Source organism: Ursus americanus, chromosome 25, assembly GCF_024610735.1.
Source record: "Ursus americanus isolate L20-20 chromosome 25, mUrsAme1.1.p, whole genome shotgun sequence".
Taxonomy (NCBI): domain Eukaryota; kingdom Metazoa; phylum Chordata; class Mammalia; order Carnivora; family Ursidae; genus Ursus; species Ursus americanus.
This window is the reverse complement of record NC_142151.1, coordinates 41,728,887-41,746,930: the sequence shown is the minus strand read 5'-3', so window position 1 is coordinate 41,746,930 and position 18,044 is coordinate 41,728,887. Positions and strand designations below refer to the sequence as shown.

At 42.4% G+C, this 18,044-nt stretch overlaps 2 protein-coding genes across 3 annotated transcripts in view; one reads left to right on the top strand and one right to left on the bottom strand.

The window, feature by feature from the left end:
• LARP4 (La ribonucleoprotein 4) overlaps positions 1–18,044 on the bottom strand; it is a 191,731-nt gene that overhangs the window by 108,930 nt on the left and 64,757 nt on the right. The gene's annotated exons all lie outside the window — the stretch shown is intronic.
• FAM186A (family with sequence similarity 186 member A) overlaps positions 1–18,044 on the top strand; it is a 60,460-nt gene that overhangs the window by 37,441 nt on the left and 4,975 nt on the right. The window contains exons 4-8 of one of the 2 annotated variants that reach the window (XM_087855826.1): positions 4,001–6,651; positions 6,898–8,595; positions 8,914–10,598; positions 14,304–14,496; positions 16,852–17,003. In XM_087855826.1, coding sequence (XP_087711952.1) covers positions 4,001–6,651; positions 6,898–8,595; positions 8,914–10,598; positions 14,304–14,496; positions 16,852–17,003 — 6,379 coding nt within the window. Of the gene's footprint in view, positions 1–4,000; positions 10,599–14,303; positions 14,497–16,851; positions 17,004–18,044 lie in introns of both variants that reach the window. The other variant, XM_087855825.1, reaches the window with a different exon arrangement.

The window sequence follows — 18,044 nt, the reverse complement described above, 5'->3', positions numbered from 1 at the left end:
CTAGCCATTTTCATATATGTGTAATAGTATCTCATAATTTGCAATTCTCTCTCTCTTTTTTTTTGTTTCGAGTTTTTAATTAAATTCTAGTTAGTTAACATACGGTGGAATATTGGTTTCAGAAGTAGAATTTAGTGATTCACCACTAAATATAACATATAACACCCAGTGCTCATCACAAGTGCCCTCCTTAATCCCCATCACCCACTTAGCCCATCCCCCACCCATCTTCCCTCCAGCAACTCTCAGCCTGTTCTCCATAGTTAATAGTCTCTTATGGGTTTGCCTCCCTTTCTTTTTCTTTTCTTCCTTTCCCTGTGTTCATCTGTTTTGTTTCCTAAATCCCACATATGAGTGAAATTATATGGTATTTGTCTTTCTCTGACCGACTTATTTCACTTAGCATAATATACTCTAGCTCCATCCACGTCATTGCAAATGGCAAGCTTTCATTCTTTTTGATGGCTGAGTAATATTCCATTGTATACATATATATACCACATTTTCTTTATCCATTCATCAGTTGATGGATATTTGGGCTCTTTTCATAACTTGGCTATTGTTCATAATGCTGTGATAAACATCATGGTGCATGTGCCCCTTCAAATCACTATTTTTGTATCCTTTGGGTGAGTGCCTACTAGTGCAATTGCTGGGTAGTAGGGTAGTTCTATTTTTAACTTTTTGAGGAACTTCTATACTGTTTTCCAGAGTGGCTGCACCAGTTTGCAATTCTCTAATGACAGACAACCCTGAGCATCCTTTCATATCCTTAGATGCCATCTGTATGTCTTATTTCTTACCTTCACTAAAAAAAAAATAATTGTTCATGCCTGGTACTTTGAAAAGAGTTATTTCAGGGAATGGATGCAATAGACATTCTGTAACGCATTTGGAGAAGTATTGAAACCAAATGCATTAACTATAGACATATAAGTGTTCACTGCAAGTTACTTTGACAGGAGTGTTATTTCAATGAATACGGTAATATATTTAGAGAACTGTTTAAAAACACATATAATAAGGATAGTTATAAGAGCTCTATGTGCATACTACTTTGAGAAGAGTTATTTCAGGGAATGGATGTAATAGAAATTCTGTAATGCATTCAGAGAAGTATTAAAAGACACATGTAATGAAGATGGTTATGAGAGTTGCATGTGCATGCTACTTTGGGAAGAGTGTTATTTCAGGGAATGGATGTCTTAACTTCATTTTTTGAAGAGTAGTTTAGGATATAGTAGTAGAGTATAGAGTAACCAAGGATATAGAATTCTTGGTTAGCAGAATTATTCTTTCAGCACTTTGAATTTGTCATCTCACTGTCTTCCGGCCTCTATTGTTTCTAATAAGTAGTAAGCTATTAAATTTACTATGTTTCCCCTGTACTTTGATTTTTGAGTCTCATTTAATTGTGATAAGTCATTTTTCTCTTTTTGCTTTAAAGATTCTTTGTGTAGCTTTCAATAATTTGACCATGATGTATCTAGGTATGGATCTTTTTATGTTTATCTTACTTAGAGTTCAATAAGCTGCTTGAATGTGTAGATTAATGTTTTTCATCAAATTTGAGATGATTTGGCCATTATTATTTCCTCAATATATTTTTTAAGATTTTATTTAAAAATCTCAAAATATTTTTGAGAAACAGAGCATGAGTGGGGTAGGGGAGGGGTAGAGGGAGAAAGAGGAGCAAACTCCCCACCCTGAGTGGGGCGTCTGACGCAGGGCTCAATCCCAGGATTCTGAGATCATGACCTGAGCTGAAGGCAGATGTTTAACCAACTGAACCACCCAGGAGCCCCTATTTCCTCAAAATTTTTAACGTCCGTCTCTCTCTCTTCTTCTCCTGGGACTTCTATCACTTGTACAAGGGTATGTTTGATGGTGTCCCACAGGTCTCTGAGGCTTTGTTCATTTTTTAAAAATTCTTTTTTCCTCCCTGTTCTTCAGATCAGACAATCTTTACTAATCTAGTGTCAAATTTGCTGGTGATTTTCTTCTGTCATTTCAAATCTACTGTTGGGCCCTTTTGGTAAATTTTACATTTCAGTTATTTTACTTTGCAAGTCTAAATTTTCCACTCGGTTTTTCTAATTTCCATCTCTTTACTGATATGCTCTATTTGATGGTAACTGTCATTATATTTTTCCTTTATTTTAAAATTTGGCTTCCTTTAGTTCTTTGAACATAGTTATAATTCTTCTTTTCAAAGTCTTTTTCTGATAAGTGCAACATCTGCTCCCCTCCCAATCCCTGAGACAATTTCTACTGACTGCTTTTATCCCCTGTGTATAAGTCATACTTTTCTGTTTCTCTGCATGCTCCTTTTATGTTAAAAACTGGACATTTTAGGAGCAACTGGTGGCTCAGTCAATTAAATGCCTGACTCTTGATTTCAACTCAGGTCATGATCTCAGAGTTGTGAGATCAAGCCCCACGTTGGGCTCCACACTGGGCAGGGAGCCTGCTTGAGATTTTCTCTCTCTCTCCCTCTGTACCTCCCCTCCTCTAAAAAAAATGGATATTTTAGATAACATATTATAGCAAATTTATTTTTTATTTTTAAGATTTTATTTATTTATTTGTGAGAGAGAGGGGGAGAGACAGAGAGAGCATGGGGGGAGGGGCAGAGGTAGAAGCAGGCTCCCCGCTGAGCAGGGAGCCCGATGGGGGGCTTGATCCCCGGACCCTGAGATCACAACCTGGGCCAAAGGCAGACACTCAACTGACTGATCCACCCAGGCGCCCCTTATAGCAACTTTAGATTCTGATTTTCCCTATAACCTCCAGGGTTTCTTTTTGTCCCTTTTTTGGTTTGCTTTTTAGTGACTTCCCTGAACTAATTCAGTGGAGTCTGTCTCCCCAACAATGTGCAGTCATTGATATCTCTGCTCAGTTATTCTTTTATTATTTTTTCATTTTTGTTTTTATTTTAAGGCCTGAATTCCTAGGGGTCACCTTTGGGTCAGCATAGCTTAGTGGTCAATAATTGGCCAATCATTAAGTGATCCAGATTGATTCAGTAAGTCTTCTATTCTTTGCTAATGGGTCTGTGTATAGGTTAAGGAAGTATTGTTTTAGACAAGGCCCCTAAGATTGGCTTTTTCCCTGCTTTGTTCCTGATCAAATCAGCCCCCCTAGCCCCTAGAGCTGTCAATCTTCACAGCCTGCCTCACTTTAGTAGAACACCCCGGCCACTGGGCAGGGAGTTAGAGACAGAAGAAGCTCCAGGCTAAAACATCACAGGCTTCCACTGTTCTTATTGAAGTTTAGTAATTTTTCTTGAATAAATGCTTACCAAATTGTTGTGTGCCTTTAGTCAATTTCCAAAGTCCTAAAATGGTCGGTTTTGGCAGCTTTGTCAAGCTTTATCATTGCTTTTTTGGGGCAAAAAATGTGCTGAGTTTCTCATTCAGCCATTCCAGAAATCCCTTCAAATATTTGGCTTTTGTCTGTTCTTTTTTGACTCTTCTGAAAGAACCAAGATTAAGTGTGATTCAGAAAAGTGAGAAAAGAATGACAGAAACCCAAGAGAGAAAATGGAAAGCACCAAGCATAATCAAAGCCAAGTGAAAGTTTTGTTATATCTAATCCCAAACTTGTCACTGAAGGTAAATTGAAATTACAAATAAAGAACAAAGACTAAATTTTGGAAGCAAAAGTTCTAGGTGATTTTGGGAAAAGAGTTATTCCTTTAAAAATAATACATTTATTTTGGAGGCAAAGCTTTTTTTAATTTTTATTATTATTATTTTTTTTTAAGTAATTTCTACACGCAACGTGGGGCTCGAACTGATAGCTCTGAGATCAAGTCGCACACTCTACAGACTGAGCCAGTCAGGTGCCCCATGGGAGCCAAGGCTTTCTGATGAATCTTTATTCTATAGCTATCTATAAGTGTAGGCTAAATTCCTTAGGTTTTAGCATAGATAGAACACAACACAGAACAAGAAATGCAATCTCATTATTTTATGTTTTATGGGGTTTTTTCTTTTAGCATCTAGAGGTACTCTATGGAAATCTTGGAAAGAAAGAGTTATAAAGCGACCTGCAACAGCTCATGCTTTAAGACCAGATCAGATGATTAGCGATGAATTTGCAACAAATACAAAGGTTTCAGAAATCCAGTATATGCTACAGGAACTCATAAACAGTATGATGTTCAATAAGTTGGAAAACAATGCTATTAAATATATATCATCAACAATAATAAACCTTTCTAAAGCTTTGAGTACAGTAAATGATGAACTAAAAGTTTTTAACCTCCAGAGTGCCAATATGTATATAAGTGAGACAAGTGAAGAGGAAAAAGAGCTCTCCCTGAAGATAATGCGAGAGCTCAGTGAAAAAAATGAAATGCTTCAGCAGAAACTTCAAGATGCAGAAGAAAAATATGAACAATTTATTAGGTCCAAACGTGTTGTAGAACCCCAAGTAGGTACAGCATTACCCACATCAACCTTGAAAGTGTTGCCGGAACTTTCTTCACAATCATCCACTAGCAAAGCTGACATAGAAGACAGTGTAGATGATATTTTGGTTAAAGAATTTGAAAATATTATAGATGAGGCCCAAACAAAAGGGACCAAAGGCTTGGGGACCAAGTGGGACTCAGCTATTTCATATACAGCCCCAGTCGAAATGACTCCAGATTCAATTGACGAGCGATATCCTTTACTTGAAAAAAAACAAAAAGAGTCTTCTGGAGATATCACTGAAGATAAGATATCACTGAAGAAAGGTGATGACTATCAGAAAGATGGGACTGACCAGTATCAATCACAGAAAAAAAAGCGAACTAAAGGCCCATACATGCATGAGACCTCTGGATTAAATGTGAGTGATGATAAAGGTAAAGAAAAAGACTCAGAGACCAAACTTGATTACTATTTGGAGCTACAGTCACGGGAAAAGAAGAGAAAAGAAATAAAATCCTTTTTGGAAGACAAATCAAAGTCATCCACTGAATCAAGAAGTCAACATGTCCCTGCTGATTACCCTTCTGCTGACACAAAAAGCCCAGGGTTCAGAAGTGGAACAAGTAGCATATGGGAACAACTCAGGAAGCTTAAACCTGAGTATTCACGTGACAAAAGCCAGATTTCTTCAGAGAATAAAGAGGAATCCACCACTGAGTCAATGGACAAAGAGAGCAAAAGTGAGACAAGCAGCCCGGCAGAGCAATTCGCGTTCACCCAACTTGGCGATCCCTCTGAGAAAGTGAAAACAAAAGGAAAGAAACACCACATCTCTCCAGGAGCCACCACAAGCAAACAGAGAAAAGCTGAAGAGGACATATCAGTCTTCGCCAAGAAAGTCAAGTCTCACGGACTTGTGAAGCCAAAATCTAGGGTAACAGAAGAGACTTCAGAAGCTACCAGAGTTCTAGGAAGTCCAGACGGCAAAAGTGAAGAGAGTAACCTAGAAGAATTTCAAAAAGCCATAATGGCTTTCCTAAAAGAGAAAATTGATAACATAGGAAAGCCTTTGGATAAAAAGACTGTGCCAAAAGAGGAGCTATTATTAAAAACAGCAGAGGTTGAAAAATTAGGAATCATAAAGGCAAAAATAGAGGAATATTTCCAAAACGTGGCTGAAACTGTGACAAAAACCTTGAGGAAATACAAAGATATAAAAAGTGCAGGACAAGTTGAGGAAAAACCTATTAAACGAAAAAAAGAAGTCTCATTTATGCCCGGAGTGCATTTTCAGAAGCCCATTAGTGCAAAGTATGAAATTAGCACCTTGCTGTCACCTAAGAGCATGGACCCGCTAACTCACAATTTAATACAAGCGATCTTGACTGAAATAGAAGGGGAAAAAGACGCTCCAGTAGCCTCAACAGTAGGGAGAGACCACAAGGAAAAGGAAAAGCAAAGGCGGGAGGAACAGTTGCAAGAAGGTCAAGAAAAAATATTTGGTAAGGGTCTCAAACACCAGTTGCAAGAAGGGAGTTTCTGGAAGAAGAGCTATGAGATGACAAATAAAAAATTGCAGGAGGAAGAGTCATGGCTCCAGACAAAGGAAGGAAAGCAAGGACAACAGAAGCAGAAACAGTGGCAGGAAAAGGAAATGTGGAAGGAACAGCAGAAACAGAGGATGCAAAAGCAAACTGAGCAAGATGAGGAACAAATGCAAAGTGAAGAGGAAGAAGATTACCAGAAGCCAAAACAGCAGCAGCTGGAAGCATGGAATAAAAAAATGGAAAAACAAGGGGTGCCCTTGGAGAAGGAGAAGGGACAGCAGAAGAGGCATGTTCAGAAGGAAGTGAGACATCAGGAGCTGGAAATAAATTGGGAGAAAGAGCAGAAGCAGAAGCCAAGGAGAAATGTAGAGGACCATGAAAGGCAGAGGCAGAAAAAACCAAAGGATCAGATGAAGATTAATGAGAAAAACTCCGAAGAACAAGAGATGTTCAGCCAAACTTCAATGACAAGGTCTCCCTGGGGGAAGAGCATACCAAAAGTAGCATCCCAGTTACGCCAAAGAAAAGAGTTCCATGGGCATCCTAAGGCATTACACATTCTTGCTGATGGAAAGCACGCTATACCATTCACTCCTCCTTCCTCCACACAATCGCCCTCACCCGAGGCCTTTCCAGTTTCTGGACAGTCTCCCACAAAGTTCCTCACTCTAACTCCTCAACAGGCCCAGGCACTGGGGATCAGTGTCACCACTGAGGAGGCCCGGGCACTGGGGATCACTCTCACCCCTGAGCAGGCACAGGGGATCACTCTCACCCCTCAGCAGGCCCAGGCACAGGGGATCACTCTCACCCCTCAGCAGGCCCAGGCCCTGGGGATCACTCTCACCCCTCAGCAGGCCCAGGCCCTGGGGATCACTCTCACCCCTCAGCAGGCCCAGGCCCTGGGGATCACTCTCACCCCTGAGCAGGCCCAGGCCCTGGGGATCACTCTCACCCCTCAGCAGGCCCAGGCACTGGGGATCACTCTCACTCCTCAGCAGGCCCAGGCCCTGGGGATCACTCTCACCCCTCAGCAGGCCCAGGCACAGGGGATCACTCTCACTCCAGAGCAGGCCCAGGCCCTGGGGATCACTCTCACCCCTGAGCAGGCCCAGGCCCTGGGGATCACTCTCACCCCTGAGCAGGCCCAGGCACAGGGGATCACTCTCACCGCTGAGCAGGCCCAGGAACTGGGGATCACTCTCACCCCTGAGCAGGCCCAGGAACTGGGGATCACTCTCACCCCTGAGCAGGCCCAGGCACTGGGGATCATTCTCACCCCTGAGCAGGCCCAGGCCCTGGGGATCGCTCTCACCCCTGAGCAGGCCCAGGCACTGGGGATCGCTCTCACCCCTCAGCAGGCCCAGGCACTGGGGATCGCTCTCACCCCTGAGCAGGCTCAGGCACAGGGGATCACTCTCACCCCTGAGCAGGCCCAGGCCCTGGGGATCACTCTCACCCCTCAGCAGGCCCAGGCCCTGGGGATCACTCTCACCCCTCAGCAGGCCCAGGCACTGGGGATCACTCTCACCCCTGAGCAGGCTCAGGCACAGGGGATCACTCTCACCCCTGAGCAGGCCCAGGCCCTGGGGATCACTCTCACCCCTGAGCAGGCCCAGGCACAGGGGATCACTCTCACCCCTCAGCAGGCCCAGGCACTGGGGATCACTCTCACCCCTGAGCAGGCCCAGGCACAGGGGATCACTCTCACCCCTCAGCAGGCCCAGGCACAGGGGATCACTCTCACCCCTCAGCAGGCCCAGGCACTGGGGATCACTCTCACCCCTGAGCAGGCCCAGGCCCTGGGGATCACTCTCACCCCTGAGGAGGCCCAGGCCCTGGGGATCACTCTCACCCCTGAGCAGGCCCAGGCCCTGGGGATCACTCTCACCCCTCAGCAGGCCCAGGCACAGGGGATCACTCTCACCCCTCAGCAGGCCCAGGCCCTGGGGATCACTCTCACCCCTCGGCAGGCCCAGGCACAGGGGATCACTCTCACCCCTCGGCAGGCCCAGGCACTGGGGATCACTCTCACCCCTGAGCAGGCTCAGGCACAGGGGATCACTCTCACCCCTCAGCAGGCCCAGGCACAGGGGATCACTCTCACCCCTGAGCAGGCCCAGGCCCTGGGGATCACTCTCACCCCTGAGCAGGCCCAGGCCCTGGGGATCACTCTCACCCCTCAGCAGGCCCAGGCCCTGGGGATCACTCTCACCCCTCAGCAGGCCCAGGCACAGGGGATCACTCTCACCCCTCAGCAGGCCCAGGCCCTGGGGATCACTCTCACCCCTGAGCAGGCCCAGGCACAGGGGATCACTCTCACCCCTCAGCAGGCCCAGGCACTGGGGATCACTCTCACCCCTGAGCAGGCTCAGGCACAGGGGATCACTCTCACCCCTCAGCAGGCCCAGGCACAGGGGATCACTCTCACCCCTCAGCAGGCCCAGGCCCTGGGGATCACTCTCACCCCTGAGCAGGCCCAGGCCCTGGGGATCACTCTCACCCCTGAGGAGGCCCAGGCCCTGGGGATCACTCTCACCCCTGAGGAGGCCCAGGCCCTGGGGATCACTCTCACCCCTGAGCAGGCCCAGGCACAGGGGATCACTCTCACCCCTCAGCAGGCCCAGGCCCTGGGGATCACTCTCACCCCTCAGCAGGCCCAGGCCCTGGGGATCACTCTCACCCCTGGGCAGGCCCAGGCCCTGGGGATCACTCTTACCCCTCGGCAGGCCCAGGCACTGGGGATCACTCTCACCCCTCAGCAGGCCCAGGCACTGGGGCTCACTCTCACTCCTCAGCAGATCCAGGCACATGGCATCACTCTTACCCCTGAGCAGTTCAAAGCATTGGTAGTCACCCTCACCCCCGAGAAATGCCAGAGCTTGGGTTTTGCACTCACCCCTGGGAAAGTTCAGGCAAGGGGTTCTCCTCTCACTGGAGCACAGGCCTGGGAACTGGGCATCCCTATTACTCCAGAAAGTGCCTTGTTGTCAGCTGTCACTCTTACACCTGAACAGACCCAAGCTTTAGGTGCCCCTCTCTCCTCAGAACAGGCTCAAGCATTAGGCATTTCTTTCTCTCCAGAACACTTCTGGAAATTTGGGGTCCCTCTCACCTCAGATAAATTCCAAGAGTTTCCCTTTGAGCAAGTGCAAACTTTGGGAGCCCCCTTCATCCCAGGACAATCCCATCCCATGGGTATTACTCTCATGTCTGAGGAGGACCAACAATCAAGTGAACAGCCCTCACCACTTGGGGCCCACCCTCCTTTAGAACAAACCCTGAAAGTTGGGATCATTCCTGTTACTGATAAGTTCATTACACCAGGTGCTCCTCACATTTCTAAGCAGTTCCCCAAATTGGCTCCTTCCAGTCTTAGATCATTTCAAAGATTGGCTCCTATTGCTGAGAAGTCCTCTGTATTTGAGTTCTCTTCTACTCCTTTGCAGATATCAGGGTCTCCTCTTTCCCAAGCCCCTGGGAAATTGCTAGGAATGAGAATTCCTTCTGACCCTGGGAAGCTCCTGGTACCACAGACTTTTCCCTCTTCTAAACAGTCCCTGATTTCTGAAGGTCAATCCACCTCTGTTCGGTTTGCAGCACCAGAGGTACCTCTGGCCCCTGGGAAGCTTGCACTGGAGACCCTTCTTCATGCTAGAAAGTTCTTGAGAGACTCTTGGACTCCTCAGCTACCTCTGATATCAGAGGACCCTCTTGCCCCCAGGCAGCCCTTTATATCTGGAGTCCCACTCTCCTCTGCACAAATTCCCAGTCTCTTGGCTCCTCTTTCCCCTAGGGAGCCCTTAGTTCCTGGGACCTCTTCCATCCTGGAACCTAGACCCTTAACACTCTCTGAGAAGCCCCAGGCATTCCAGCCCCCTGCCACCTATAAGCAATCTCTCTATCTACAAGTCCCTTCTCCTCTTGGGCAGGATCAAGCTTCCCCACTATGGATCCCTCCCATCCCTGGGCATCCTCCAACACTATGGACCTCCCCAACCCCTGGAAAACCCCAGAAAGATATGTCCTCTTCTGTATCTAAGAAAAGTAAGGAAAGATTAGCAATCATTTCTTCTCTGAAATCTAAATCAGTCCCTTTTACTGCTAAGAACTTCCAAATATCAGAGGTCTCTGACACTTCTGAAGAAATCCAGACACTCCATGATACTATTGCCATGGAACAATTTCAGTCCTATCTCACCGATTACAGGACACCAGTATCACAAGGCCCTTACATTGGTGGGAGGGCCCTTCCCCCTCTCACGAAGCCTCTTACTACTAAACTACCCAAAACATCACAGATCTCATCTTCTGAATGGGACCGGAAAACCCAGTTCCCCCCTATAGACAAGTCCTGGATACTGACTTCAGATTCAGTTACCAAGAAACCCAAGAGGATGGTGCCCCCTTCCTCTCCCCAAGAGCTCAAAGAGCAGGGGTATTTTGTTGATGTGGAAGCTCAGAGAAAGAACCTGATACTCTTAAATCAAGCCACAGAATCTTCTGGACTCCCTTCACAGCTACACACAACAGCTAGGAATCTCATAATTGAGACCCTTCATACGGACACAGTTCGGCTGGGTTACCTATTCCGCAAGTACATTGCTTACAGGCTGATCCAGCGTGCAAGGTAGATGCAAATATTGAATGTCCAGTTTTCTGGTTTAGTCCTGATTTCAAATATCTTCCTTTCATTGTCCTATAAGTATATATGTGTCTGTCATACTAGATGTTCTAGAATATTATCTTATAGAAGGTCTGTGGGATGAAGCCTATTTAAGATACCAAAAGGAGATATAATCTTTTGGAAATAAAAAATGTCATATAACATGATCTATTTCATCGATTTATATCTCTAGTAGAGATGCTAAGATACATTTTGTGGATCATGGATGATCTCCAAAATATCCACTTTAAAAGCTTGCTTCCAATTATCCTAAACTTCTAAGTATTTTAAATTTCTTTCATCTTCTTGGGTTCATCAAAAGAGGTATGATTCTTAAAATGGGAGATGGCAGGTTATATACAAGGTGTTGCCATGGCGACTTTGCTGCTGAAGTGACATGGAGGAAATAGATCCTGGTCTTGATTTTTAAAAATTGCAGAAATAGGGAAAGTGACAATTGTGCTGCTACCTTAGCATTTATGTTTGAGGTTGCCACCGTATTATTATTGTGGATATCTTTTACCTAAAATTATAAGATGCCAAACTAAAACTATACTAGAAAAGGTTATCATGAATATTATTCATTATTATTTATATACCATTAATTATAGGAACAACTTATACCATTTATTCAACAAATATTTATTGAATGTGGCAAGTATTGTATTAGGGTCTAGGGATACAGCAGTGAGTAAAACAGGCAAAGTTACCCTGTTCTCATGAAATGTACATTTTTGAGGACTGAATTAATGTGGGAACTAAGGATTAGAACAAGGTACAAAAACAGACTTATTCAAGACAAAATCAGAACATGTATTTATTTATTATTCATTCTTTCAAAATTTTATTTAAATTCAAGTTAGTTCACATATAGTGTAGTATTAGTTTCAGGGGCAGAATTTAGTCATTCATCAGTTGCATACAGTACCCAGTGCTCATTACATCATGTGCTCTCCTTAATGCCCAGTGCTCATTACATCATGTGCTCTCCTTAATGCCCATCACCCGGTTACCCCATCCCCCCACCCACCTCCCCTCAGTTTGTTCCCTATGTTTAAGTGTCTCTTATGGTTTGCCTCTCTCTCTCTGTATCTAATTTTTCCTTCCCTTGCCCTACGTTCATCTGTTTTGTTTCTTATGTTCCACATTTAAGTGAAATCATATGGTATTTGTCTTTCTCCGACTGACTTATTTTGCTTAGCATACTCCATCCACATCATTGCAAATGGCAAGATTTAATTCTTTTTGATGGCTGGGTAATATCCCATTACACATGCGCACGTGCACGCACACACACACACACACACACACACACACACACACCCCACATCTTCTTTATCCATTCATCAGTTGATGGACATTTGGGCTCTTTCCATAATTTGGCTATTGTGATAATGCTGCAATAAAAATGGTGCATGTGCCCCTTTGAATCACTTTTTTTTTTTTTAATCCTTTGGGTAAGTGCCTAGTAGTGCAATTGCTGGGTTGTAGGGTAGTACTATTTTTAACTTTTTGAGGAACATCTATACTGTTTTCCAGAGTGGCTGCACCAGTTTGCATTCCCACCAACAGTGCATGAGGGTTCCCTATTCTCCGCATCCTTGCCAACATCTATTGTTTCCTGAATTGTTAATTTTAGCCATTCTGGCAGGTGTGAGGTGATATCTCACTGTAGTTTTGATTTGTATTTCCCTGATGATGAGTGACATTTAGCATCTTGTCATGTATCTGTTAGCCATTTGGATGTCTTCTTTGGAAAAATGTCTATTCATGTCTTCTGCCCATTTATTTTTTAAGATTTTGTTTATTTATTTGACAGAGAGAGAGGCAGCAAGAGAGGGAACACAAGTAGGGGGAGTGGGAGAGGGAGAAGCAGGCTTCCCGCTGAGCAGGGAGCCCAGATATGGGCTTAATCCCAAAACGCTGAGATCATGACCTGAGCCAAAGGCAGATGCTTAACGACTGAGCCACCCAGGTGCCCCTCCGCCCATTTTTTAATGGGATTTTTTTGTTTTGGGGCTTTATTTTTTTAAGTGGGCTCCATGCCCAACACAGGGCTTGAACTCACAGTCCTGAGAGTGAAAGTCACATGCTCTACCAACGAGCCAGCTAGGCACCCCAGGTTCATAATTTTTAATAATATTTTGTACTTTATTTAAAAAGGCCCTCTCCACTCTGAGAAATATACAAAATTCTTTCTAGGTTCTTTTTGATACTTTTATGGTTGGTTATTATCTTTTTTGTTTTACATTTAAGTCTCTGATTCGCAACTTTCTGTTGAGAAATATGATGTGACTTTTTTCCACATGGCTACCCAGTTGCCACATCACTACTTACAAAATAATCTACCTTTTCCCTACGGATTTGAATGTATCATCATAGATTCTTGTATCATTTAGGTCCATATATACACTTTCCATTATTTTTTGTTGATTGCATAGAGATGAGTCACTTCTATTTTTTATTATTCATTGTAGTTTTACTGTTATGATGACGAATCTTTGGATTGTCATTAGTGCTGTTTGCCAGGACTTTTTCAATGAAATTTAAGCAGAATTGATATATGTCATTTCTGGGCTGAGCTTGTCATTGTTAGTTTGAGACCCTCCAGAGTCTCCTTTTCCTCTGACATAACCCACATTGTTCAAGGTGATGGCTGTTCAGATAGCCTGTGTCCTTGAGAGTATACAATGAAGCTCACTCCCTGACGAACCATGGTGGAGTCGTAGTATGAGCAACAGATTTTGTTGTTAGCCACGGAGATTTACATTGTTCTTTCTGAGAAAGTTGCACTTTCACTAGAATTTGCATTTTCAATAAGCACCACCAACACCACCCCCATCACCCCTGCCCAGATGATTCAGTCCAGGTGATCAGGGTCCACATTTTGAGAAATACTGGTATTGTAGAAATAGAGAAGATTTGGATTTGCTTCCCAAATCTGATATTTATTAATTGTATAACTTCAGAAAACTACTTAACATTGTTCAGATTCCTTTTCCTCTCCTGTAGAACAGAGATGGCAAAACACTATCTGTTCAGAAGGCTCAAATGTGGTGGTATACATTATAGTAGAAAGAGAGTATATTTTTATGACTGTTCCTCGAGATCCTATGTAACATCTTCCTATGAAGCCTTCTTTATTCCTCTTGTCAGTATGAATTATGCTCTCTTTTTTGCTCCAACAGCATGTTTGTATTTCTATTTAGCATTTATTTCATTCTCTTTGACACAGTTAATTTATTAGTCTCCTATTCTGGCTTGTAAGTGCTTTGAAGGCAAGGACAATGCCTTTTTCACAATTGTATTAAGTACTTTCTATATGTCTTATACATATCAATACCAAAATTCTAATATTAAAATAATATATTAAACACATCTATATTAATAAACAGATTAAAATATGAAACTATTAAAATAATATTAAATATTAAAATAAGCAACACTATTGTAACACTAAAAAACTCTAAAGTGAATGAAAACTTGGCAGCCATATAGATTTTTGAAAGTTTGGTCATATAAAAAACTAGATTAAGGTCTCATTAAGCAAGTCTCCCACCCCTATCACATCCCACTCAACTTACTAAGTATGTAACTGAAAGTAACTAGGCCCAGGTTTGCTGAGTTAGGGTCAGTCATTATATCAATCTCATTCTTGTTTTTTTCAAGAAACAATATAATCAGACGATTACAAGCCATCCAAAACACTGGGAAAGGTTATGAGACCCAGAACCTCTTCATAATGCTAAGCAGAATTGATGACTACCAGAAAAAGATGATGCAGGTCTGGACCAACAAGCAGAAGTCTTTAGAGCAGAAACGGAATCAGTGCCTGAGGAAAATGATGCTCTTATTTAGCCAGGTAACTTGTTTCCTATTACCCCTCCGCAGTGTGTTGTAAGAAAAATGAAAGTGGTAAGCTTGGAAAATAACATTTCCCTGGAGATACCATGTATATTAGTCTCCTAGGGCCACTGTAACAAATTACCACAAACCTGATGGCTTAAGACAACACAAATATATTCTCTTACAGTTCTGGAGGCCAGTTCATGAAATCAAGGTGTTGGCAGGGTTGGTTCCTTCTGGAAGCTCTGAAGGAGAAATTTGTTCCATGCCTCTCTCCTGGACTCTGGCAGCTGCTGACAATCCTTAGCATTCCTTGGCTTGTAGCTGTATAACACCAACCTTTGCCTCTGTCCTTCCCCAGGCCTTCCTCCCAGTGTGTCTTATGTCTTCTCTTCTGTCTCTTATAAAGCCATGTGTCATTGGATAGAGGACCCACCTGGTTAATCCAGGATGATCTTATCTTGAGATCCTTAATTACATCTGTAAAGACGCTTTTTCCAAATAATGTCACATTCATAGATTCTGGGAAACATATCTTTTGAGGAGTTCACCATTCAAGCCAGTACAACAGGACCTCAGTGAAAACTCCTAACTTGACAACAGGGATACTGGCTGGACTCTCTAGATGGGAAAAGATTAGAATAGGGGAGACTTCCATAAATGCTCAACTCCTTCCTAGTCAACCCACTTCTACCAGCCTCTAGATATGAAACCTCTTGAAGTCACCACTCTCCAACTGATTCATGATGGTTACTTCTCTCCTCAAAACTATCAGAAAGTGGGGTACCTGGCTGGCTCAGTCAGTGGAGGATGTGACTCTTGATCTCAGGGTTGTGGGTTCAAGCCCCCCATTGGATGTGGAGATTACTCAGAAATAAAATCTTTAAAAAAAGGAGATAAGAGTTTATTTAACTTGCTTACATAGCACCAGGCACAGAAGATCCTGTTAAACTCTGACATTCACTAATTATGTCCCAGAGCTCATCTGAGATAACCATTAATATGCTTTGGGAGTGATAATGACCTTGCAAAAAGTTATAAAGCTGAGATTAGAGTTCTTTGCTCTGGGATTACATGCTTACATTATATGCTCTAGCATGGAATTCTAGAACATTCTTAGTGTTCTAGGAATATTTTATATCTATATATCCTTTTCTTCCACTAAATTAATTTATAAAATTACTTAGTGCTTTAGAAGGTACAAAGAGATTTTTTTATCAGAGCTGATCCAAATCAGACATATTCTAAATTTTCCAGAACAGTTATATTTCAAATATTAAAGCTCTTTGACCAAAAAAAAAATGATATATGGCCAATGTAGGTGGAATAAGGCAAGCTGAGTTGGCAGTGTCATGACCTGTCTAACAGGATGAATAAGGCTCTGGGGCCAGGGGATCAACAATCTAGATGACGAAGTGGTTATCAAGGCATAAGAGGGGAGAGGAAAAAGCAAAAGGGAGAAGAGCGTAGAAATGAATAAATACCTTACACTGGTCAAGAGGTTGGTTCTCCTACCAGATTGTCTGGGTTCAAATCAGCTCACCACATATTAGCTAAGAGAACCTGGGCAAGGTCTAAATTTTCTGAGCTTCAGTATCCAAATATAAGATGAGGATAATAACAGCACCCACCTCATAAGATTTTGTAAATAACAAATGAACTAATATGTAAAAAGCATGTAACATTCAGCATGTATTCAGTAAGTGTCAGCAATCATTAGATTTGCACAATGCTTCATAATTTATGAGGTGCTTCCATAGATACTATCTTATACAACACTCACAGCAACCTTGTGTTATTATCCTTGTTTTAGAAATGAGAAGAAAGGTGCAGATAAAATTAGCAACTAACCCAAAGTCACACAGCTAGGAAATGAGAGGACTAGGACTACAGCTTATGCAGGACCAAGGGGGTTTTCTGTTTGTTTGTGGTTTTTTTTGTTTGTTTGTTTGTTTTTTAAGAGATTTATTTATTTGAGAGAGAGAGAGCAAGCAAGCAGGAGAGCGTGAGGGAGAGGGTCAGAGGGAGAGGGTGTCTTAAGCAGACTCCACGCTGAGTGCGGAGCCCCACTTGGGGGTCGATCCCACAACCCTGAGATCATGACCTGAGCCAAAACCAAGAGTCAGATGCTTAACCGACTGTGCCACCGAGGCTCCCCAGGGCCAACGTTTTTATATAACATCGTGGCACCTCTGAAATTGGGTGTTGGAGGTGGAGGTGTGATTGGAGGAAGAGAGAGAGGTTGGAGAAAAAGGATTTGCTAGTCCATGGAAAAGAAAGAGTGATAGTTTAGCTAGGGCCAGCTCAGATCTTCCTAAAGAGTCTGACCCTTTTTTCCCATGGTTTCCTTTTCTGATTTATTTATTTTTAGCTTCAAGGGATGTATAAATTGAATCTTAGTCAACCTATCCCTTTGATCATCGACAAAAAGCAGATACCTGCCTCTACCAAATTTGTTCAACAACCATTCCTAGAGCTGCTAATAGAAGAAGACAGAAAGTCTGACACATTCAAGAAATTTCGGTATGTACTTGAAAAAGACTGACATTAAACCTTCTTTGGATGATATGTGGGACCTAATACTTTTTTTTTCCTGCCCAAGAGTTTCCCCTTCCCCACAATTAGGATATGGTGCAGTAGAGAGTTTAAGGTAGTATTGATTTCCTTAGCCAATTTAACAAGAAGCTTATTTACATATATTTCTACTTAAATATTTAACATCTAATTTTGAGTTCCTTTTAAAAAATGGTTCTGGTCTGCTTCTTGTCTGCTCTTTTCCAGGAATGATGAAAGTCCAGTTTTCCCTTTAGAGGCTCCCCTTTGTAACAATCCCAAGATAGGGGCTCTCTTGTTCCTACAGGTGACATGACAATTATGGTCCTGGAGGGAGATAAGCTGATGACATCCCTTCCTTATAATGTGTCTTGGGTGCCTCATTTCACATGCATGGACTTACCCCAAAGATTCAGCTAGGTGTCTATTTTTCCATGTCATTAATTGTGAATGCTAAAGGCTTTAAATAAATTGTTGGACCAGGCAGAACTTTTTTAATAAAGTGTTAGAATTCTTTTTCCCATACTTTTGAACTTATATCTAAATGAATCATAATTAGTGTCAAAAGATTTTTCCAGATGAAAGATTAATTTCATTAATCATATGAGGACATACATTTATAGATTTGTGGAACATTTGTTAATATGTGATGTTCTATTTGAATTTGAACTGTTTTACTTTTGCTCGCTTAATATATTAGTTCAACTTCAAAAAAATTTTTAAAATTTGAAAAATTAAAAAATAAAGCTGGCCTTGTAAAAAAAAAAAAAAGGAAAAGAAAAAGGAACTGATTTTCCTTACCATGAAACAAATTATTTTAACAGAATGAAGAAACTTAGAAACATTATTTTTCTCCCCCTTTTTTTTTTTTAAGAAAGTAGGAGCTTTGGGAAGGAAGAGGAAAAGAACATTGCTGGGGAAAAAAACAGTTTGGATATGGTCTATATACTCCACGAAGCTAAGAAGATAGTTTTAAAATAGATTACTAGGTGAAGTAATGAAAATGCAGCT